Source organism: Mollisia scopiformis, assembly GCF_001500285.1.
Source record: "Mollisia scopiformis unplaced genomic scaffold LY89scaffold_2, whole genome shotgun sequence".
Taxonomy (NCBI): Eukaryota; Fungi; Ascomycota; class Leotiomycetes; order Helotiales; family Mollisiaceae; genus Mollisia; species Mollisia scopiformis.
Window position 1 is genome coordinate 601,867 of NW_017263582.1, and position 18,077 is coordinate 619,943.

The 18,077-nt window shown below is 47.9% G+C and overlaps 5 protein-coding genes across 5 annotated transcripts; 1 reads left to right on the forward strand and 4 right to left on the reverse strand.

The window, feature by feature from the left end:
- Nucleotides 1–451: 451 nt before the first annotated feature.
- On the reverse strand, nucleotides 452–1,452 carry LY89DRAFT_693405 (aquaporin-like protein; the record flags this gene model as incomplete). The annotated part of the gene is made up of 3 exons (XM_018216631.1): nucleotides 452–767; nucleotides 820–1,065; nucleotides 1,115–1,452. The coding sequence occupies 3 exons, from the start codon at nucleotides 1,450–1,452 to the stop codon at nucleotides 452–454; spliced, it is 900 nt and encodes a 299-aa protein (XP_018077495.1).
- Nucleotides 1,453–3,505: 2,053 nt separating this feature from the next.
- Nucleotides 3,506–5,517, reverse strand: LY89DRAFT_693406 (uncharacterized protein; the record flags this gene model as incomplete). Its single annotated transcript, XM_018216632.1, has 6 exons — nucleotides 3,506–3,750; nucleotides 3,822–4,330; nucleotides 4,383–4,799; nucleotides 4,848–4,956; nucleotides 5,002–5,149; nucleotides 5,197–5,517. The coding sequence occupies 6 exons, from the start codon at nucleotides 5,515–5,517 to the stop codon at nucleotides 3,506–3,508; spliced, it is 1,749 nt and encodes a 582-aa protein (XP_018077496.1).
- A 1,029-nt stretch (nucleotides 5,518–6,546) lies between these two features.
- Nucleotides 6,547–11,370, reverse strand: LY89DRAFT_635345 (uncharacterized protein; the record flags this gene model as incomplete). The annotated part of the gene is made up of 2 exons (XM_018211441.1): nucleotides 11,091–11,370; nucleotides 6,547–11,043 (listed from the first exon to the last, which is right to left on the reverse strand). Exons 1-2 carry the CDS (start codon nucleotides 11,127–11,129, stop codon nucleotides 6,547–6,549), a joined length of 4,536 nt encoding a protein of 1,511 aa, XP_018077497.1. The 5' UTR covers nucleotides 11,130–11,370.
- Nucleotides 11,371–11,557: 187 nt separating this feature from the next.
- On the forward strand, nucleotides 11,558–13,559 carry LY89DRAFT_574049 (WD repeat-containing protein-like protein; the record flags this gene model as incomplete). Its single annotated transcript, XM_018208719.1, has 2 exons — nucleotides 11,558–11,784; nucleotides 11,849–13,559. The coding sequence occupies 2 exons, from the start codon at nucleotides 11,558–11,560 to the stop codon at nucleotides 13,557–13,559; spliced, it is 1,938 nt and encodes a 645-aa protein (XP_018077498.1).
- Nucleotides 13,560–13,617: 58 nt separating this feature from the next.
- Nucleotides 13,618–14,305, reverse strand: LY89DRAFT_168980 (uncharacterized protein). Its single transcript, XM_018205554.1, has 2 exons — nucleotides 14,012–14,305; nucleotides 13,618–13,956 (listed from the first exon to the last, which is right to left on the reverse strand). Exons 1-2 carry the CDS (start codon nucleotides 14,070–14,072, stop codon nucleotides 13,676–13,678), a joined length of 342 nt encoding a protein of 113 aa, XP_018077499.1. The 5' UTR covers nucleotides 14,073–14,305; the 3' UTR covers nucleotides 13,618–13,675.
- Between the last annotated feature and the right edge of the window lie 3,772 nt (nucleotides 14,306–18,077).

An 18,077-nucleotide genomic window follows, 5' to 3' on the forward strand; every position in this document is an offset into this window, starting at 1 on the left:
GCCGAAGATTATCCTTTTAGCTTCTTGTACATAAAACTCTTAAGATTCTTTGAAGCTTGTACAAAGCATAACACTCGATGGCATTGGCCACCATAAAACAAAGGCATATCAAGTTGAAACGTGTAGTTTATTGAGGCAAAGGGCCAGCAGTGTCAAATTTCGCTTGCATGCTATACAACTTTCATTTAGAATTGCTTTGCAGCATCTCCTTCCCTCTTCGATCCACTTCTTCTTGCACTTTCAGACTGGGGACACTTCTCCCTGCTTATGGTTATAACTCTCTGTGCTTGTTTCACCTCCTCTCGCGATATTACCACCCATTCCTTGCTCGAAAGTACCATCCAAAGTACCAGTTTTCGTCAAGTGGTGCGTCAGACCTTCCTCGCCCCTACGAACTATTAGCTGTTGTTTCTTCGAGTGAAAGACATAGAGGCTTTGTTGATTGGTCAACTCACTCTTCGTGCACATTGTGGCCTTTAGCAATGATAGCAAAGCTATCTCTGAGGATGATCTCGTATACAAGAGTAGCGAAAAGCGTAGCAGGTACATTGACTAGGATGGAGATGGCAGAATAGTCGCCGAATGCATCACCACCATAAAATATTGCTGCCACAATTCGGGTTCCAAGATCACGGGCCAAGTTCGTTGAGATTGTCACGTTGGCAAATCCCCAGACCATGTTGGCGTATGCGAGTCCGATAACAAAGGGTGCAGACGCAGGTACGATGAATGGATTGGCTGGGTCGAGAACAGACCAGATCACAATACTTCAAGTTATCAGCACAATTTCATACTGCTTATTAGGAGTTTACAACTCACCCGATGAAGCTATCAACGAAGAATTCGATGAAGAACAGGTAGCCATAATTGGTTTGGGTCGGACCTGGAAAACTACAGAGCACACTTCCCGGTCCTCCCAGTGAATTCGGGCTCACACCCTTTGCTCTGAGTTCCGCGGCAAGTGCCGAAAGTTGTGGATAGTATTGTCCAACAAGAAGAAGCCCAGCGAGAAAGGAGCCAAAGATCTGAGCGAAGATATAGCGAGGAACCTTCGACCAAGGAAAGCTAAGAACTCGCGTCAGCAGATATCAACTAGCGGTGCCTTTGAACATACCCTTGCCAGACTGCAAAACAGATGGTGATGGCTGGATTGAAGTGACCACCAGAAGTGCTACCACAGGTAATGATTGCAAAAGCAATACCAATTGCATACGCCCAACCAATTTGGAAAAGAGAACCGAAGACTGGTTCAGTGCCGTTGAGGAAAAAGCTTGCTTGGGACGCGATTCCAGGATACACGTAAAAGAAGACTCCAATCGCTTCGGCTGCCATCTCTCTCAACCATCTTGGACGGGAGTGTTCAAAGTCGAGTTTTCGTTGCGAAATTGGCTTGGGTGGGACAACGTGTCTTGAAACATGCTTTTGAACTGCTTCCGTCACACCAATTTCCATATCATGGGTATGGAGGCGTTGGGCTTCATAACCCGTTGTGTGAGCCGCATTTTCAACGTGAGCCGACGACATTCTGGCCGTGCTTGCGGTGTTTGATCCGATTCGATTCGATCTAAGATTCCGGGACCTTGGACTTGGGACGATAGATTACTGAATTGGTCCGTGTCTGACAAGACTTGAATGATTACTTTCGTGTGGGAGAGTGGCCATTTATGGGAACAGATGCGGTTCGGCCGGGGTGCTAAAAACCTGGAGCTCCCACAATGCACGAAGTGGACCAGATAGCTTCTTTCGCTATAGGCAAGTGGCACAAAAAAGAATACCAGGGGCGGGCTGTGCAAATCGGGCTTTTTCCAGGCTCTCCTTGTCGAATCCCAGCTCCGAACAAGGTGAGTTCTTGAAAGGTAAGACAGTGAATTATAACGGTCAATCAGAAATCAATATCTTCTTTATGCCGAAGCATCTTCACGGGAAGATCATGTCACAAAAGCAGTCAAAACCTTATACCCAAAGATCCAGAAGTCTGTCAAAGTCTTCTAAATCGTCTCGAGTGTCCGATCTACATCAGTCTACAATCGCCCGAAACATATCTTCGGAACAGCGGAAACCTTCATCCTTTTCGTTAGTCTCAACGCGTCTGCTTCAATTCGCTCCGATGTAGCCAATGACTGCCATGTATTCGCACCCAAACCGGTCTTGAACTGGTAATTGATTTGATTTCGTGGTTCAGAACACATCAAGATTAGCGGCACTCGACGTCAGCACCATAATGGTGCGGGGAGATCTGCGAGGTGGCTTTAGGAGAGGAGGGGGTGGCCAATGAGATGGGATGAGACTGAGTTGGGCCGAGGCTAGATGACGGTCGTTGCGGCGTTAAGATATCGAGATGTGTCGCCGTTGATATTAATGCCTAAAGTTGCTTCACGTCGGCGTGTGAGATGTTCTAGGAGGAAGCTTGAAGGTTGTCGTGCATAAGGTTGCATGTGGTCATCCCCAGGTCAACATTGTTGAATGAAAGGGGCACTAACAACTTTCTACTTTCAAATGGAGAATAACTTTCGAACGGACGTTTGAAATTAATTTGACTCCTCAATGCTTCTCAGCGATGCCCATGACAAAAATAGCTGGATTAAATGGCGTCGCGGCTGAGGGGCATGATCCAACCGTTGAATAATGAGGTCATGACAGCTTGCGCGAGAGCAGTCGTTTGAGCGTCTTGTGACAATTAGAAATAGAGACTCCATTCGGAGTTGCTTGTCGATACGAGGGAATTTGGAAGACGGTCTGGACCTGGAAGTGTTCTTCCTATCGAACGAGAGTCTTACGGTACGGTTCATATAAGTGGAGAATGGGGTATGGAGTTGCGGAGCCCCGGATCCTGGTGGACACCGAAATTCTTCGGCATTTCCACACGGCGATTCTTTGTTTTCTAAATCGAAATCTGAATAAAAAAAAGTCCATGAAGTTTCTACAACCTCTTCAACTCTCGTACCCCCCTTTTCATCTTTGCAACTCTTCGAAAGTGACCTCTTGCTCGTCTTCATATTTTCCAACCTCTTCGTCGCTCCACGCTCATTTAGACAATCTCACAGTCTTCGCACTCGCTGGTTTAAAGTAGATTTCTCTAGGGGTGAGCAATTCCACAATTGATTATGCTACAGATAGCTTAGTAGCTAGAATGCTCCTAGGTGAAATATCCGTTATCCGTTACCAGATGCCCAAGTCGCAATGGGGATGGAAACACGAGACGAGTTACAAAGGTTTGCCAATATCATATGGTGTGACACACTACTTCATTAATAATCATTAAACATATAAGATACAACGTAATTCCGCTCCCTATCCCGCGTTTCAGCCCAATAGTTCAGACAACATAAAAATAGATTGTTCGTTTTCAGATGAGATTTTGACAGCGAGAGCAATTTCCACCTAAGTGTTTTCAAGCACGATCGATCAGAGATTTGAAAGGTTGATGCGAATATGTCTCCAATCTTGAGGTACTCGAAGTCTGCCGGAGTCACGTTGTTCTATTCTGCGTGGTCTGTAGTACCACCTACATGAATGTCAGCGGATTCTCGGATGATGCCAAATACTGAAGGTAATTACCAGGTGCTGTCTCCTTAGCTCGGGCTCTTGCACTGGCACTTGCTTCCAAGTCGGCACCTGTACCAGCAACCTCTCCCCGAGCAATTCTTTCCGTCGTGATAAGCTCTTCTGGTGGTGGTGCTATCCATTGTGTACTCTTTCGCGGATCTACGTGCAAGATATACATGGTGTCAATTTCTTCCAAGGTACGCCCTGCTTGAAGTCAGCAAGAACCTCTTTTGTCAAGCACGCATTTCCATGCAACCGTATAGGGTTGATCTTACCTTGACCTTCTATGACGAAGAAATATACCGTTGCAGCACACAAGAACAGGCAGCCGGCAAATATATATCCATAGCGGAAATCGATATCACCAACAATAAACGGAGTGAAGAATGCCAGCAAGAAATTCCAGAACCAATTCGAGGCAGTCGACATTCCCATTGCCGTTGATCGATAACGGGAGGGGTAGAGCTCTGCACAGATTGTCCAAATGATTGGACCCCATGTTGATGCGAATCCAAGGATGAAGAAACAAGCAAAGACAATCATAGCCTTACCTGCATGCGGGGTGTTCTGCGGCACATTCCGATCCAGTGCGAAGTGGCCGACAGATGCAAAGGTCATGAAGCAGACGAACATCCAGCAGGCGCCAAATATGAGGGACTTGCGACGACCGAAGTGTTCTACTACGTAGAGACCCAAGAAAGTTGTGCCGAAATTGACTCCACCCAAGATCATTTGCGTGACATAGGAGTTGTTGATACCAGTCGACTTGAAGATTACTGTACCACTAAAAGAACTGTCAGATCTTTTTCAAGGCAGATGGCAGTCATTGCACTTACTAGTAAAAGAAGTAGTTGGCACCTGTGAGTTGCTGCAGTGCTTGTAACGTAATTCCCAAAGCAAGTCGGTATGGCATTCTCGGGGCAGTGAAGATCTCCCACCACTTCTGGTTCGCATGCAATAGTTCCTCATCATGCTTCTCCTTGATTTCTGCCAACTCTTCTGCAACGACGCGATGGTTATCAGGAACGCCATAGAGCTTAATCATAGTGCGTTTCGCTTGGTCAACACGTCCGTGGCGGTAGTCGTAACGAGGACTTTCTGGGAAGAAAATGATGCCGAAGCCTAGAATTGCGACCCAAACGAAGGAAATGCCCATTGGAATTCTCCAAGAGGCGGTACTGGTCTTCTTTTCAGTGCCAAAGTTGATGCAGTTGGCAACGAAAATTCCAAGGGTAATGAAAAGTTGGTAGGTACTGAAGCAAAATTAGAATATGATCAAGCCTACTTCACGAGACACTAACCTGATCAGAGCACCTCGAATCTGCTTTGGAGCACTCTCACTTTGGTACATGGGGACTAGCAGTGACAAGGCCCCAACACCTAGACCCGCGATCCATCTTCCCACGACGACTACATACATTAGTGACTATCTGAAAACTGAGAAGCCGAACGTACTTTGATACCACTTGTGGTTTGCAGAAGTCATCTGAACTATCAACCCGACGTGTAGCATCAAACACCATGCGAAAATAGACCATTTTCGCCCGATGCGATCCGCAACAGGTCCTCCAATGAGTGCGCCCATCAAAGTACCAATTGAAAGCTATGAAGAATTAGAGTGATACCACAGAACTGATTCGATTGACTCACCAAGGCAACGATTAAACCTGATCGGACGTTACTGAAATAATAGGTGCCATCTGAGTGGCGTTGACCGAATCGCTGTTGAAACTCTGCCATGCCAAGAAATCCAGAGATTTGTCCAGTATCATAGCCGAAAATAAAGCCTCCCATAGACACAAATACACCCATAATGAAGGAGTGGATGGTGACGCGGGGAATAGGAGTGTTCTCGTAAGGACCAACATATTTCTGTTGCTTCTCGTGATGCGAACCCTCTGTATCATTTGGAGAGCCTTGCTTCCCACGCCCAAAGGGCAGTTGGCCCGTATATTTTGACAATTTTCCCATGATGATATCCCAAATACTGATGAAAGGAGAAAGTCCGTACATGAGAAGCCAAAGCCAAAGACATGAGGACTAGGCAGCTCTTTAAAGTTTTCATCCTGCGAGTCACCTCATGCCACAACTAGGCATGGAAAGATTTCTCTCGGCCACAAGACCCAATCCCACTTTCCAATTCCTGCTATTTTCTAGGGTTGACAATCCATTGGGATCTTTCTCGGCCATCATGGTCCCTGATTCGCGATGCCGCTCGTTACCGGTGTTCCACCAGGTCATCAGGCATGGTAAGACTAGGGGCTGTCATACCCGCGTCCCTACCTCTCCAGTTGGAGTACCCCACAGAACTTGTCAAAGACGACTCCGATACATCCGCTCGGTGTCGAAATACTGTTCGATGTTTGGCCACTTTGTTGCCAAGATGACTAATCTCACTCGGAAGCCGCGGCGATCCGAGTCGAAAGAAGAGGCAAAGGATGTAAAGTGCTTAGAAGATCATGGCAAAAGCAAGTAGTTACAGGTACTTGCACACATAAACCTCACCTGACAAGAGGCAGTCTTCGGTCCTTTGCTCACGAGCCTCAAGAAGGGCCGAATCTGAGGATTAGAGTTGATGTCTGGATTCTGATCTCGAAACCAGGCTCGATGACGTATTAGCAGAGATTGTTCAGCTGTTTCTCGTATTTCAAGAAAAAGTGAGTGGCACTTATTCTGATTCTGACGTCCTGTATAAATGATCAGATGTTTGTCATAGTGAGTGATTTCTGTTGCGGCTCGGAAGTGCCAAATTCAAATGATGACTTACAAGGCTAAGCGAATTTGTTGATCATGGCTTGGCACTGCTCGAGTCATCAATCTGTACACCAAAATAAACTCACTGTAGAGCCAAGGAGCTAATGAAGTGGTTGTAGAACGTACGATACTTCTACACCCTATGCTGTGCTATGTTTAAACTTCAACGTAGATGAAAACATGAGATCGACAAAGGAGTCGATGCCTAGTAAAAGGTTAAGTGGTTAACGGTATTCATTATTCTGATCACATTAACATATATAATGCTTTGACAGCCTTCTCAGCAGCAGCAATATGCCAGGGCCTAACGTCCCTGACTGCATCGACCATGCCCCGGACTCGGGCTAGAGTTCCCAAGCCCCTGTAATAACCTAATATTTCTCTAAGAAGAGACTCGTGGAATGTTCGGGGGTTTCCCAAAACTTCACTATGTACAACATTAACTTCCATCACAATCGGAGGGTCGTCACTATTCGTTCCACCACGTTTGACAAGGTATCCACTGATGAGTGCAAGATTGAGTTCCATCAAAGAGTTGGAATTATTCAATCGGTGCGATAACACTATTCCCCAATTCTGATCGGTATAGTCTATGAGTCGAGCATCGCTGTCTGGTTCGGGTTGACCCTCAACAGCCGCGGCAGAATAAGTATTCTCGCGTACCGGTGTCGGAGCATTATCTGGCGATACCACGGAGGGTTGAAACGCTTGAGGTGTTGATACTGGAGTGACATTTGAATTCGTGGAATTCCCGTTCGGGCCAATAGTAACAGGTGCAGGAAGGAGACGCAACGATGGATCTGTCTGGACTGTGATGAGTGTTATACTAATCTGTGCGTCTGACTCTGTCGCAGCAAGTCCTGTCCAGAAGTCTATCTCGGATGGATCCATAACTCCTACTCGGGCTATCATTATACGCCAATGAATCTTCTTGCTGGAAATGAAATCCAGAGTCGTCTCCCATATTTCATGAGCGATCACAGAGAAGGCTGTTGATATTGGCTCATTCTTCCGACCCAGACAATATGAGGCTGTCATCTGTTGAGTACCTCGATTATCTGTCCAAGCAGCAGTGATCCATCGATCGTCAATACTCTGTGCATAGGCAACATGCAGGCAGGTATTTTCTTGCAGCAGTGATGCGGAGGGATTGGCATTCAGTTTGAAATCAATGTTCCTTGGAAGTGGCTGTTCAAGCATGATTGCTGGTGATGACGAGGACGAGGCAAAATCAACGCATCGATCGTAGACTTCTAATGCGAGACGGAAGTATTGGGAGGGTAAAGGCACCGCAATTGATGTCGAGGACGAAATAAAGTCAAGTGGAATTAGCTGCAGGACAAGCTCGTTGCTGACGTTGATTTTCTTTTCGGACAGAGATTTCCTGTACAGATTAAAAAGGTGTTGAAAGGCAGAGCATATTTGTACCAGAAGCGCATTGTTGTCCGGAGGGTATACAAAATACACGACGAGATTCTTTTCTTCAACTGCAAGCGCAGACAACACCTTGCTCAATTTGCCGGTCATGTCCCTAAGTGATGCCATTTGTTGCACCCTGTTTTGCTGCTGCAAATCAACGGCGAATGGCAGCAGACCATTATGAAGATCTTTCGTGACAAGTCTGTCGTGGTTTCCAAGCCGAGAAGACTCATAGATACTTCTCATCTGGTCCAGAAATGTATTTGCATTCGCTTGAACTCCACTGAAACTCGGCCAGATGCATACAGCACTGACATCCTTCGCACCTTTTGCTGGTCCTAAACCCAAATTCTCCCAGAATGATATAGCAGCCGGGAGGATTGAGAGCTTTGAATCTGATCTTCGTATTTCAAGCTGTGGAGGAGGGATTGCAAACGGGTTATTTGACCTTGTTCCATCTACGTTATTTGGCCCTCGCGGGTTTGGCATCGGTCGCTGGGCGAGTCGAAGGCCTTGACTGAGGACTGGTATCCCTTGAATGTCTATCAATGCGCGCATCGTGCATGGATTGATCTCCTTCAGACAGCACTTTGTGGTCTTAACCAATTTTTGTATGAGCTTTCTGGTGCTTGAAGCCTTATGTTGGACAAGCTCACTGCCAGGAACCCCAGGAAACTTGAGTGTAGCTGACACTGCTTGATCAGCAAGAATTTGTGCAGTTGCTATCCGCTCATGGTCTGAAAGTATGGTTGACTGTACATCAGGTTCAACTGACGTGAAATAAGTTGTCAATGACCAATCTGCAGGATCGGCATCCAGCAGAGGCAGTTGAGACCCGGTTGCAGACTGAGGCGTGCTCACGGAACGTTCCAAGTCCATTGCCAAGGCATCGAATGACGATGTTATCTCATCTCCATTGCTTTCTTCCCACTTCCGTTTCATACCGACTCTCTGTGGGAGGGTAGGATTGTCTGTAGTATGGCTGCTATCATCCTGCTCGGATATAGGGCTTGCGAAATTGGTATCCACCAGATAATCCATGGGTTCATCCGTAGCTGGTTGGTTTAATGAGCTCCTTTCCATCAGTATCCGCGCAATGTGCCCCATCTCCGAGGTACGGTCTTGAGTCTTGCGTCTCCCGTTGAGATACTTTGTTTGTGGTAATTGAGAGAAGTCTTCATGTGGTCGACTCTTTGGAAGCTTGAAACTGAATAGCCCATTGCTATCATATTTCTCGTTGACAGCCTGTAGCGAGGTTTCGAAGTCAATTTTGTTGAATTGACTCGTTCTTCTAGGCTGACCGTGGGCTTGATCATCACTATGTGCTTTAACAAGAAGCTTGAACACAGCTTCCTTATCGAATGGAGCGTTGGCTGTTGAGGAAGGCAGCTTGGTGGAGGTGTCGATGCGTGCATCTTTCGGGGTATCTGGAATGAAGGCTCCATCCGCATTCTCCATGATCGAATCGATTTGGTTACTCTCTACTGCAGCGGGACTTGGTTCGGGTTCGGAGAGATCGGGCTTTGGAGAGAGCTCAGCATGCGAGTTGTCTCCAACGAGTCCAGTATCTGATGGTATGTTTTCTTTCGAGACTGGTGGCCCGACTGGCGTTGGAGATGCTTGCTTCTGATCAAAACCCACTTCATCAGGTTGATCAAAGAAGCTAAAGTCGGCGTCAGTAATATCATTGCCAAACAAAAGATCTCCACCCAAGTCACCAAATAAGTTGTCATTATCAGCTTCATGCTCGTGGTAATGAGTGGTCGCTGGTGCTTGTTCTTTCTTTCCGGAGCTCCACATCTCAGTGTCGACATCGTTTGAGGTCTGTGGTGGCTGTCCTGTGTCGACCTGAGCATTCGGATGTTGGTTTCCAGGCGTGGACACAGTTCCGTCAAAGGTTGGTGTGGCCCCAACGATTTGATGAGGAGCATCTGGAGGTGTTGGGTACATAGCTCCGGCATTACTCCCTCTTCTAAGCGCCACCGGCGAGTAGAGGTGAGACTGCATCGCTCGAGCATCGACAGCCGCCTGTTCACTAGATTGTGCTTCCGCGATCTGCCTCTCTTTTAATCGCTTATTAGATACAGACGCTCTTTCATCTCTACCCTTAAACCATTCTTCTGAGAACGAGATAGGATCACGCGAAGCAGAGTCTGTACCCTTGCGGCTTTCATGATCCAGGTTTCGAGAGTTCGAAGGCTGGAAACATAGTAAAGCTGGCCAAGGCACAACTGTCAGGTCTTCTAGCATTGGATTACTTTCATAGTCCGAGGTAGAGTATGGAGACTGTCCTCCGTGGACCTGTACAAAGACCCAACCACCAGCTTCTAGTAAAATAGGGTCGAGTCCCTTGACTGACAACCACTCTAGACACTTTGACTGCCAGGACTTGACACTCAGCGAATTGAAGCCACTGTTTCTCTGTGTACCTGGGCTATCTTGAAGTCGCGCGATCGAGGAGGTGCTGGGGTGACGGTCTTCATCAGGAAGGCTGTGAAACCTAGCAGCGATACCACTCGGAGCTAGCCATAAAGCTGTACCCGAAGTCACCTGTTCCGCCCAGTCCAGTAAGCTGGATCTACTGACCAAAGCTTGAAGGCCAGGTGCAGGATCAGTGATGGCTTTGACCACGAGACTCCCAAGGGATGTCAGACTGACGTCCAGGGTAGCAAGTTCAATTGTGTTACACGATGTATTCCCACTCTTCAAGAGAGACGGACGCAACGATTTGGAAGCATTTAAGATCAATGTCCTCGAATTCAGAGGAACCAGACCAGATTCTCGAACAAGCAAGTAGGCTACCGAGCCAAGAACTGCCGAAACAAAGTATTCGTGTACATCCTTTTGGGATGGGGTACGCTCGGATTTTATGCCGGGAGAAGGAGTTGGTGGCTCTTGATTCACGTTTAGAAGCGCGTTGGTCTGGGTTGACCTTGCATTTAGAGCCTGTGTGTTTCGTAGCGCATTGTCCTGGGACGAAGAAGGCGATGCGCTGCTAGTAGGTGTATTGACAGCATTCGGAATAGCTGACTTGCTTCTTGCCAAACTAGCAGGTTCGTATATTCCTCGGTCTCTCTGCACAAGCGCGATTCCCTGCACCTCGACCACCCCCGGGCTCAGCAGTTCGCCTTCTTTGACCTGATAATCAGATGCGGGATTTGAGGACCGCTCAAAGACCCAAAGACCGTCCCTGTACGGATCACAGTAGGCCAATTTGCCTTCTTGCCTCCATACTGCCTCCACTCTCTGAAGGCTTCTTCTAGCGCTCCAGGTCGACAAATTATGTAGCTCAAAGTACTCGTATTTTATGGACGCGAATTCATTCTGAGCAACATCAGTAATGCTCTAAATGGAACGATGGGGGAGCAGACAGAAGATAATACGTTTGTGAGATATTCGCCAGGCTCCATCGTGTGCGAATCATGCAAAGTGATAAGCACGCGCCTGACGGGCGCTCAATCTGACCCTCCCAGGACCTTTCCGAACAGTTGAGCACGAAGTGCTGTTGGTGATCGTTCTTATAATTGCGTAGCCGGCGTAGGAGTGGCAGGGCTCCATCGCAGCAGGACGATCCCGGCAGCCAGCAAAATAACAAATGAATAAGACGAACAATATATCAAGTAAGGATAATGACCGATAAGAGAAATCTACCACAGCATGTCGCAAGACCTGGAGAAGATGCTGGTAGTCGTCCTTCTGCATCCTAGTTGGCGCTAAAGATCGGCCAAAGCGGCCGCCGCGCCCCGCCTCCAGATAAATTTAAAATTTATCTTGGAATCGCATTCAAACCTTGGGGCTATTCAAACCGTGCGACAACTCAACATGTTTGCATAATATAATGAAGGTCTCCAATCCCAGTGAAGTACCGGTCTACACCATCTCTGGTGCATCGACTGCGAGGCCATTACCAGATTGGCTTGCTCGACAAAGGAAGCGCAGCTTGAAAAACGACCCCGAATATGCGAACCGGGTCGAGCTTTTACAAGACTTTGAGTTTGAGGAAGCAAGTTCTTGCATACGAGTGAGTGAGGATGGCGAATGGGTTATGAGCACTGGGACATACAAGTACCTCCCCTTACCCAATTTACTTCTTTCATCACTGTGACCCTTTAACTAAGTATATCATCAGACCTCAGATTCATACGCATTACCTTCCGCACCTTTCCCTCTCATTTGCGCGCCATACCACCGCTTTGAACCACTCGTTCGTCCTGTTATCTTCAGATTACACCAAGTCCTTACACCTCCAAACGGATCGCCGACTCGAGTTTCACACTGCCGGTGGCTGTCATTACCAGACTCGGATTCCTAGATATGGTCGAGATCTGCAATACGACAGGCATTCTGCCGAAGCTCTGATTCCTGCTGTGGGTGTCAATGGCGACGGAAGTGGGGAGGTCTACCGACTAAATTTGGAAATCGGAAGATTTATGAAACCATATCAAATTGATGTAGGCGGTGATGATTTGACGACGGCTGGAGCCGGATCTTTACAAGGTGGCATCAAAACTGGAAGTGTGAACGTTGCAGCGGTTGCTGAGGATAGCCATAATCTCTTGGCTTTTGGCACTTCGATAGGGACAGTGGAATTCTGGGACCCCAGATCCAAGGCAAGGATTGGAATTTTGGCCGGCCAAGAAGGAGAGATCACTGCGCTGGACTTTGATAGGTCTGGTTTGTCTCTTGCTACAGGTTCTTCCGAAGGGCTGGTACAAATATTCGATCTCAGACGACCAGTACCGATCTTAACGAAGGATCAAGGATACGGCTTTCCGATAAAAATCTTGTTGCATATGACTACATCATCTCAGGCGAAGAAAATTCTGTCCGCAGACAAACGTATCATCAAGTTGTGGGATGAGGCAAATGGCAAACCATGGACCTCTGTTGAGCCAGCTGTTGATCTAAATCATGTAGCATGGTGCAGGAATAGCGGAATGCTCTTAACAGCAAATGAAGGAAAGCAACAGCATGCGTTCTTTATTCCCCAACTTGGCCCAGCGCCGAAATGGTGCTCATTCTTGGACAATATGGTCGAAGAAATGGCAGAGGAGGCTCCTGCAGAGACTTATGACAATTACAAGTTCTCAACTCTACCAGAATTGAAAGCTCTCAATCTTGGTCATCTTGTCGGAACCACCAATCTACTGCGGCCTTATATGCATGGTTACTTTGTTGCCTCGAGATTGTATGACGAGGCAAGGCTCATTGCGAATCCTTATATTTGGGACGAAGAAAGAACCAAGAGAGTCAAAGAGAAAGTTGAGAAGGAGAGAGCTAGCAGGATTCGGGGAGGCAAGAAAGTCAAGGTTAACCAGAACTTGGTCGACAAAATGCTCAAGAGACAAGAGCGAAGACAAAAGGTTGACGAGGATATGGGTGTTCTTGGAGATTCTCGATTTAGTAAGCTATTCGAGGATGAAGCATTCACCGTGGACGAGCGAAGTCGGGAATTCCAGGCTCTTAATCCTAGCACTAAAGTGGGCGAAGCCTCGAATGGCCATCGAGCCGACAGCGATGAAAGTGACGGAAGCGGTAGTGAAGATGATGGCGAGATAATGGCCAAGCCGAAGACAAAACCTCAGCCAGAGATGCGTATATCATCCTCCTCGTACAAGAAATCGGGGCATCAACGACAAGACAAGCCTCTCGGATCGCGAGTTCAAGGAGCTGGACGCATATCTAAAAACAAGGGCGAGGTTGTTGGTGAACGCTCAGTCACTTTCGCACCAAGTGCGAAGAAGAAAGGGAAAGAGCCCGAAAAATCGGAACCTGCACGAAAGACAAGGCGCGACGAAGGCAGACGAAGTGCAAGTGGAAACGTCTTCAGGAGACTATGAACAAAATTCCTTGCGCCAATATACCACAAATACCCAGATCCTTATCCCATCCCGCTATGCAACAAAATTCTATATCACATGTACTTGAACTCATAAGTGGATGACTGCCCTGCATATCATCGGCCAGCTTTCCTTTCCCACCTCGACTTCTTCGGTGGCGAAGTCAATTCAAAAGTCATCTGCTTTGTGTTCCCTTTTTCCACATCGGCACTCCTGTTCCTCGGAGTGGTTGGAACCTCATCTATCTTGGTCAAGCCTCGTCTACTGTGGACGTCTTTCGGAAATCTTGAACTTCTAGGCGTCAAAGCCGAAGCAACTTTTCTTGCTGAGCGGCGTATGCTTTCGCGGACTTTCCAATCCCTCTTCTTGGCCAAATAAAACAAAATTGCCGAGACAACTATAAAAAGTTAGTTTTGCAAAGATGTGAGACGCATCGGGTTGAAGAGACTTACTGCCAAAAACGCATACGAAAACTGCTACGACTATAATGGCTATGATCGCGCCCCTCGACATGTTAAAACCGCCTCCATCGGAGCCAGAAGCGCCAGCTTCCGAATCGACACTGCTCGACCCTGACGATGAACCAGCATCTCCTGGTTGAGGTCCTACAGAACATCAGCGTTGGTTCCTTTGATTTCCCACAAATGTTGGACTTACCACTGCCTGGCTGCTGAGGAGACGAAGTGGCCAGCACCGAATACAAGGAAGACACAGCGCTTGCAGACATTTGAGGAGTTAAAGATACCGAACTGGTGGTTGTTGGAGCGGATGAATTGGAGGAAGAATCTTGTGCCAGAGAAATGTGAAAGAAGAACTGCAGCATCAAGCTGAGGAAAAGAAGGTTCTTCATGTTGAAAGGTGTGTAGTAATAAATTAACGAGCAAGACGAAAGGGTTCAAGCGCCGGCAGAGAGTGTGATAGTGATGTGACTCCGGGGAAAAGTGAGCAGACAATGTGACATCGCCTTGGCATAAATGTGATGAGAAAGTCTGGATGGGGAAATGCAACAGATCTTAAGGTTTTGAGCGCCAACGTGAGGTCAGTAATTGGGCCTGCAGAGAGTTTAATTCGTGTGCGAAGAAATCATGAAACAAACAAAAGTGATGTGAATAGCAGCACGCAGGCCTGGGGTCTGGGAGCGATTGGTGGGATGGGGAGTTGCCGCTGAGCTTCAGCGCCTATTTGGAGCTAAGCAACTTCGCGGCACCACTGGATGCATCTATTTCCAGCACCCAAGGCCCAATCGTAGCGTGGCGACAGGGTTCACATTTAGCGACAGAGGATTGCTATCAACGACATATCAACGCCAGGGCGGCAGTCATCGCTGACATGCGACAGTTTCGCGTCGGAGAAGAGTTATTTGAGGATTGCGGTTCGTCAACAGGTCTCAGATACTTCGAGGAGAGGAGAATTTGAGGCTCGTTGGTGGCTGCTTGTCTTGGCTACCAGATATCGAGAGAGTCCTCTTGTCGCGTGCTGATACCTGAACACGTCAATACGCGCCAAGAGGTGAAGATTCGAGTGCTTAAGGCTTGGATGATCTGCGCAAGAAGTCCCAAATACTGGCGGCTCCTCAGAAGAAGGTCGATGCTGGGTCAAGAGACCTGCTCGTGGAGATAGGCGTAACGTGGACCCGGTGTGCTATTCATATCCTTTTTGCTACAGCGATTTCCTTGAGTAAACCTTTCGTGGCTGGGAAGACGAGACTCAAGTATCTTCGGGGTGTCGATTGTGAGTCTCTGTCAGACGCAAGTAGAGATACTTGTTGACAGACAACACACCTCCCGTCAAGTTGATCGTGTCCAGTTGCCCTCGCGAAAATGCTCCCAGACGATAGTTTATCTGAGCATTATAAACTTGCTCAACGTCTTTAATTATGATCAGAACTCAACAGAGTATTCTTAGAAGATTTCGTGCCGTCTGATCCGTGCTTGGCTGTACAAATTGCCTGCAGGGTTTGAACTATCTTGGCCAGCGGTTTTGGAGATGATTTCCTTTCCACTTCAAATTCACAGAGGACTTTGATAAATTGAACACCGGCTTTTCTCATGAGCTTTGCAACAAGCTAAGTATTGGACAGGCACTGTTGAGATACCGAGTCGAGAATGAATCCTTCACGTGCAGGCTTAGTCACATGATGCTCACGAGCTTGCTCGACCGAGCGAGGAAGGAGCAATCTCACAGTCCTGCCCTTTGAAGTGAATGGGTACAGATTGGTCCTAGCCGGTTGCAGATTCTACCGACGAGCTTTCCTCAACCTTCAGATCCCTCATTTCATTCCATCTCTTCCATCACCTTTGCCATCCACAACCATCTTCCGAATCTTTGCAACCTATTGAGAGAGCTGTTGAACCACCAGACCTTCATTGAGGCTGCGTGCATTACTGGTGATCAAGCTTACTCCCTGACTCATGGTCACGAACCACTTGCTGCAACCTGCAGAGACTTGACGGTCATCACGAAAGTCTGGGGTCCATCCCATCACTCTCAGTAATCTGTAGGTGTGCTTGTCTCATACATCCTCATAGCATGATGCGAAAGTATCCTATCGCGCCTCTCCACAACAGTCTGATGAGGGTTGTCGCTGACAGCTGACAGCCAGCCATCATGGATATCACTGAGGAGCAAGAATATCAGTTCGAAAATTTGTCAGCTTTGAATGACTATCACGACGATGATGGTAACCATGACCACAGTGAAGTCCGTGGTGGTCAGCCTCAAAGCAGTCCCAAATCTGTGATTGAGGATACGCAATTCGATGATCTCGAGCTTGATACTCAAGTCGATCAAGAAAGTCTCGTTTCACACGTGCCAGAAACTCAATATGAAGATCTCGAGGCAGACACACAAGCAGTCGATGACTCCGTCGTCGAACCTGCCACCCAGGCGCCACGGGAGAACGTTCTCACCCAACACGCTGCCAATGCCCCTCACGTAGCACTTCCATCCCTTTTGAAGCGTCCTGAGCTCTCAAGCCTTGAGGATGCTGGAAATGGTTTTAGGTTCATCGCTGCAAAGCCACGCACACAAAACCCATCCAAGCGTCCCCCACCAAGACCTTCTAACGTCTTTACGGATGCGAACGATTTGAGCGGACCTGGGTCTACAAATACTGTCAATACTGTTACCCAAGAGGCTGAGCGTGAGTCACTTGCACTGAATATTACAGAACAACGCTAATCATCTTGCTAAGAACCGAAGACACGACTTCACCCGATGACTACTCAATTACCACCTGCATCGGCAGAGAAGCCCAACAATTCTCACCCTAATGTCAGCTTCGGTAGGCGCGGGTCTCAAATCACTCGACCAGAAACAGCCAGTTGCAACGACACTGCTGCTGACCCAAGTGAAGACACTGTCCATGAATTCAGGTCCACTCATCACGCCACAGGACATCCTCAAAGCAAACATGCCATCACTACGCAAGCTGCTGGTGCTGCCATCCACCCACCCCAAATTGTGGCCGAGATCTCGTCAGGCCAACCTCGCGCAGCTCAACCACAAGCTTTAGCTACAATGACGCCTGTGCCAACCATGTCCCAAAATGAGGTAAATGTTTCAAAGCAGTCTAAGGTGCTAGAAACTGCTGCAACAACACTTCCTCAGACGGGCCCTCTTACACCTCTGAAGTCAGCACAAAACGCGAGATCACTCCGAAGAAAATTAAGCAGGTAAGGTGTTCATGTCTCCTTCGTGCAAAGCTCGACACATGCTGATAACAGAATGCAGTGGCCGTCAGCGAATCAAGCAACCGTTTCCAGAGGCAACAACTTCTGAAGAATCTCGCCGCTGGCGTGATAAGACACCAGCCACGTCAAGAGCAACTGAATCTACATCAGACATTGTAGAAACACGATCTGGAACACCGTCAAATACCGGGCGTACGCGATTGCCTGCCAGAGACGAAGACAAGAGCAACGATATCGAGGTCAGATGCCACCACCAGTCGTTCTCGGCTGCCGGCAACAGTCATGTTGAAACCTCTGAGCTCCTTGATGTGGGCGATGAGGTTCAAGCCAATCACGTTGCTTTTCAAAATGGAGAGACGCACAGCTTGATCCCGTGTCCATCGAACGCCCAATGGGGAATGGAGAATGGCACAGATGCTCCAAACAGGGCTTCTAGCAGACTTCGCGACAATGCTGTGAAGAGTGTTCATCAAGATCTTAGTATCGCTCTAAGTGACGACCTTCGAAGCGTTGCCGGGCACTTCCCAGCTCGACCATCATCCCGAGCCATGTCACAAGCTCAATCTCGGCCTCAATCGCGACACAGTGATCGCCATAAACCTGTATCTCGCCCACTTTCAAGCCACAACCTTAAGAGTGCTGAGTCTACTATGCTGCATGTTAATCACGCAAGCAAAGTCAAGAAGACGACCAAGTCGACCAAGCAGAATGGTACAGTAGACCGTCCCAAGTCTCCAGCTTTGCCATCAGTGGATGGAGTACCATCAATGATGCAGAAGTTCCGCAGTGCTGGGGATGATATCCTGAAGACTCTTTTCCAACTTGA

Excerpts from the sequence above, each read along its gene's own strand:
- LY89DRAFT_168980 (XM_018205554.1), bottom strand. The coding sequence starts at position 14,072 with ATGTCGAGGGGCGCGATCATAGCCATTATAGTCGTAGCAGTTTTCGTA. Across the intron at positions 13,957-14,011 it reads TTTCGTATGCGTTTTTGGCA|TTGTCTCGGCAATTTTGTTT; the intron begins GTAAGTCTCTTC and ends AACTTTTTATAG.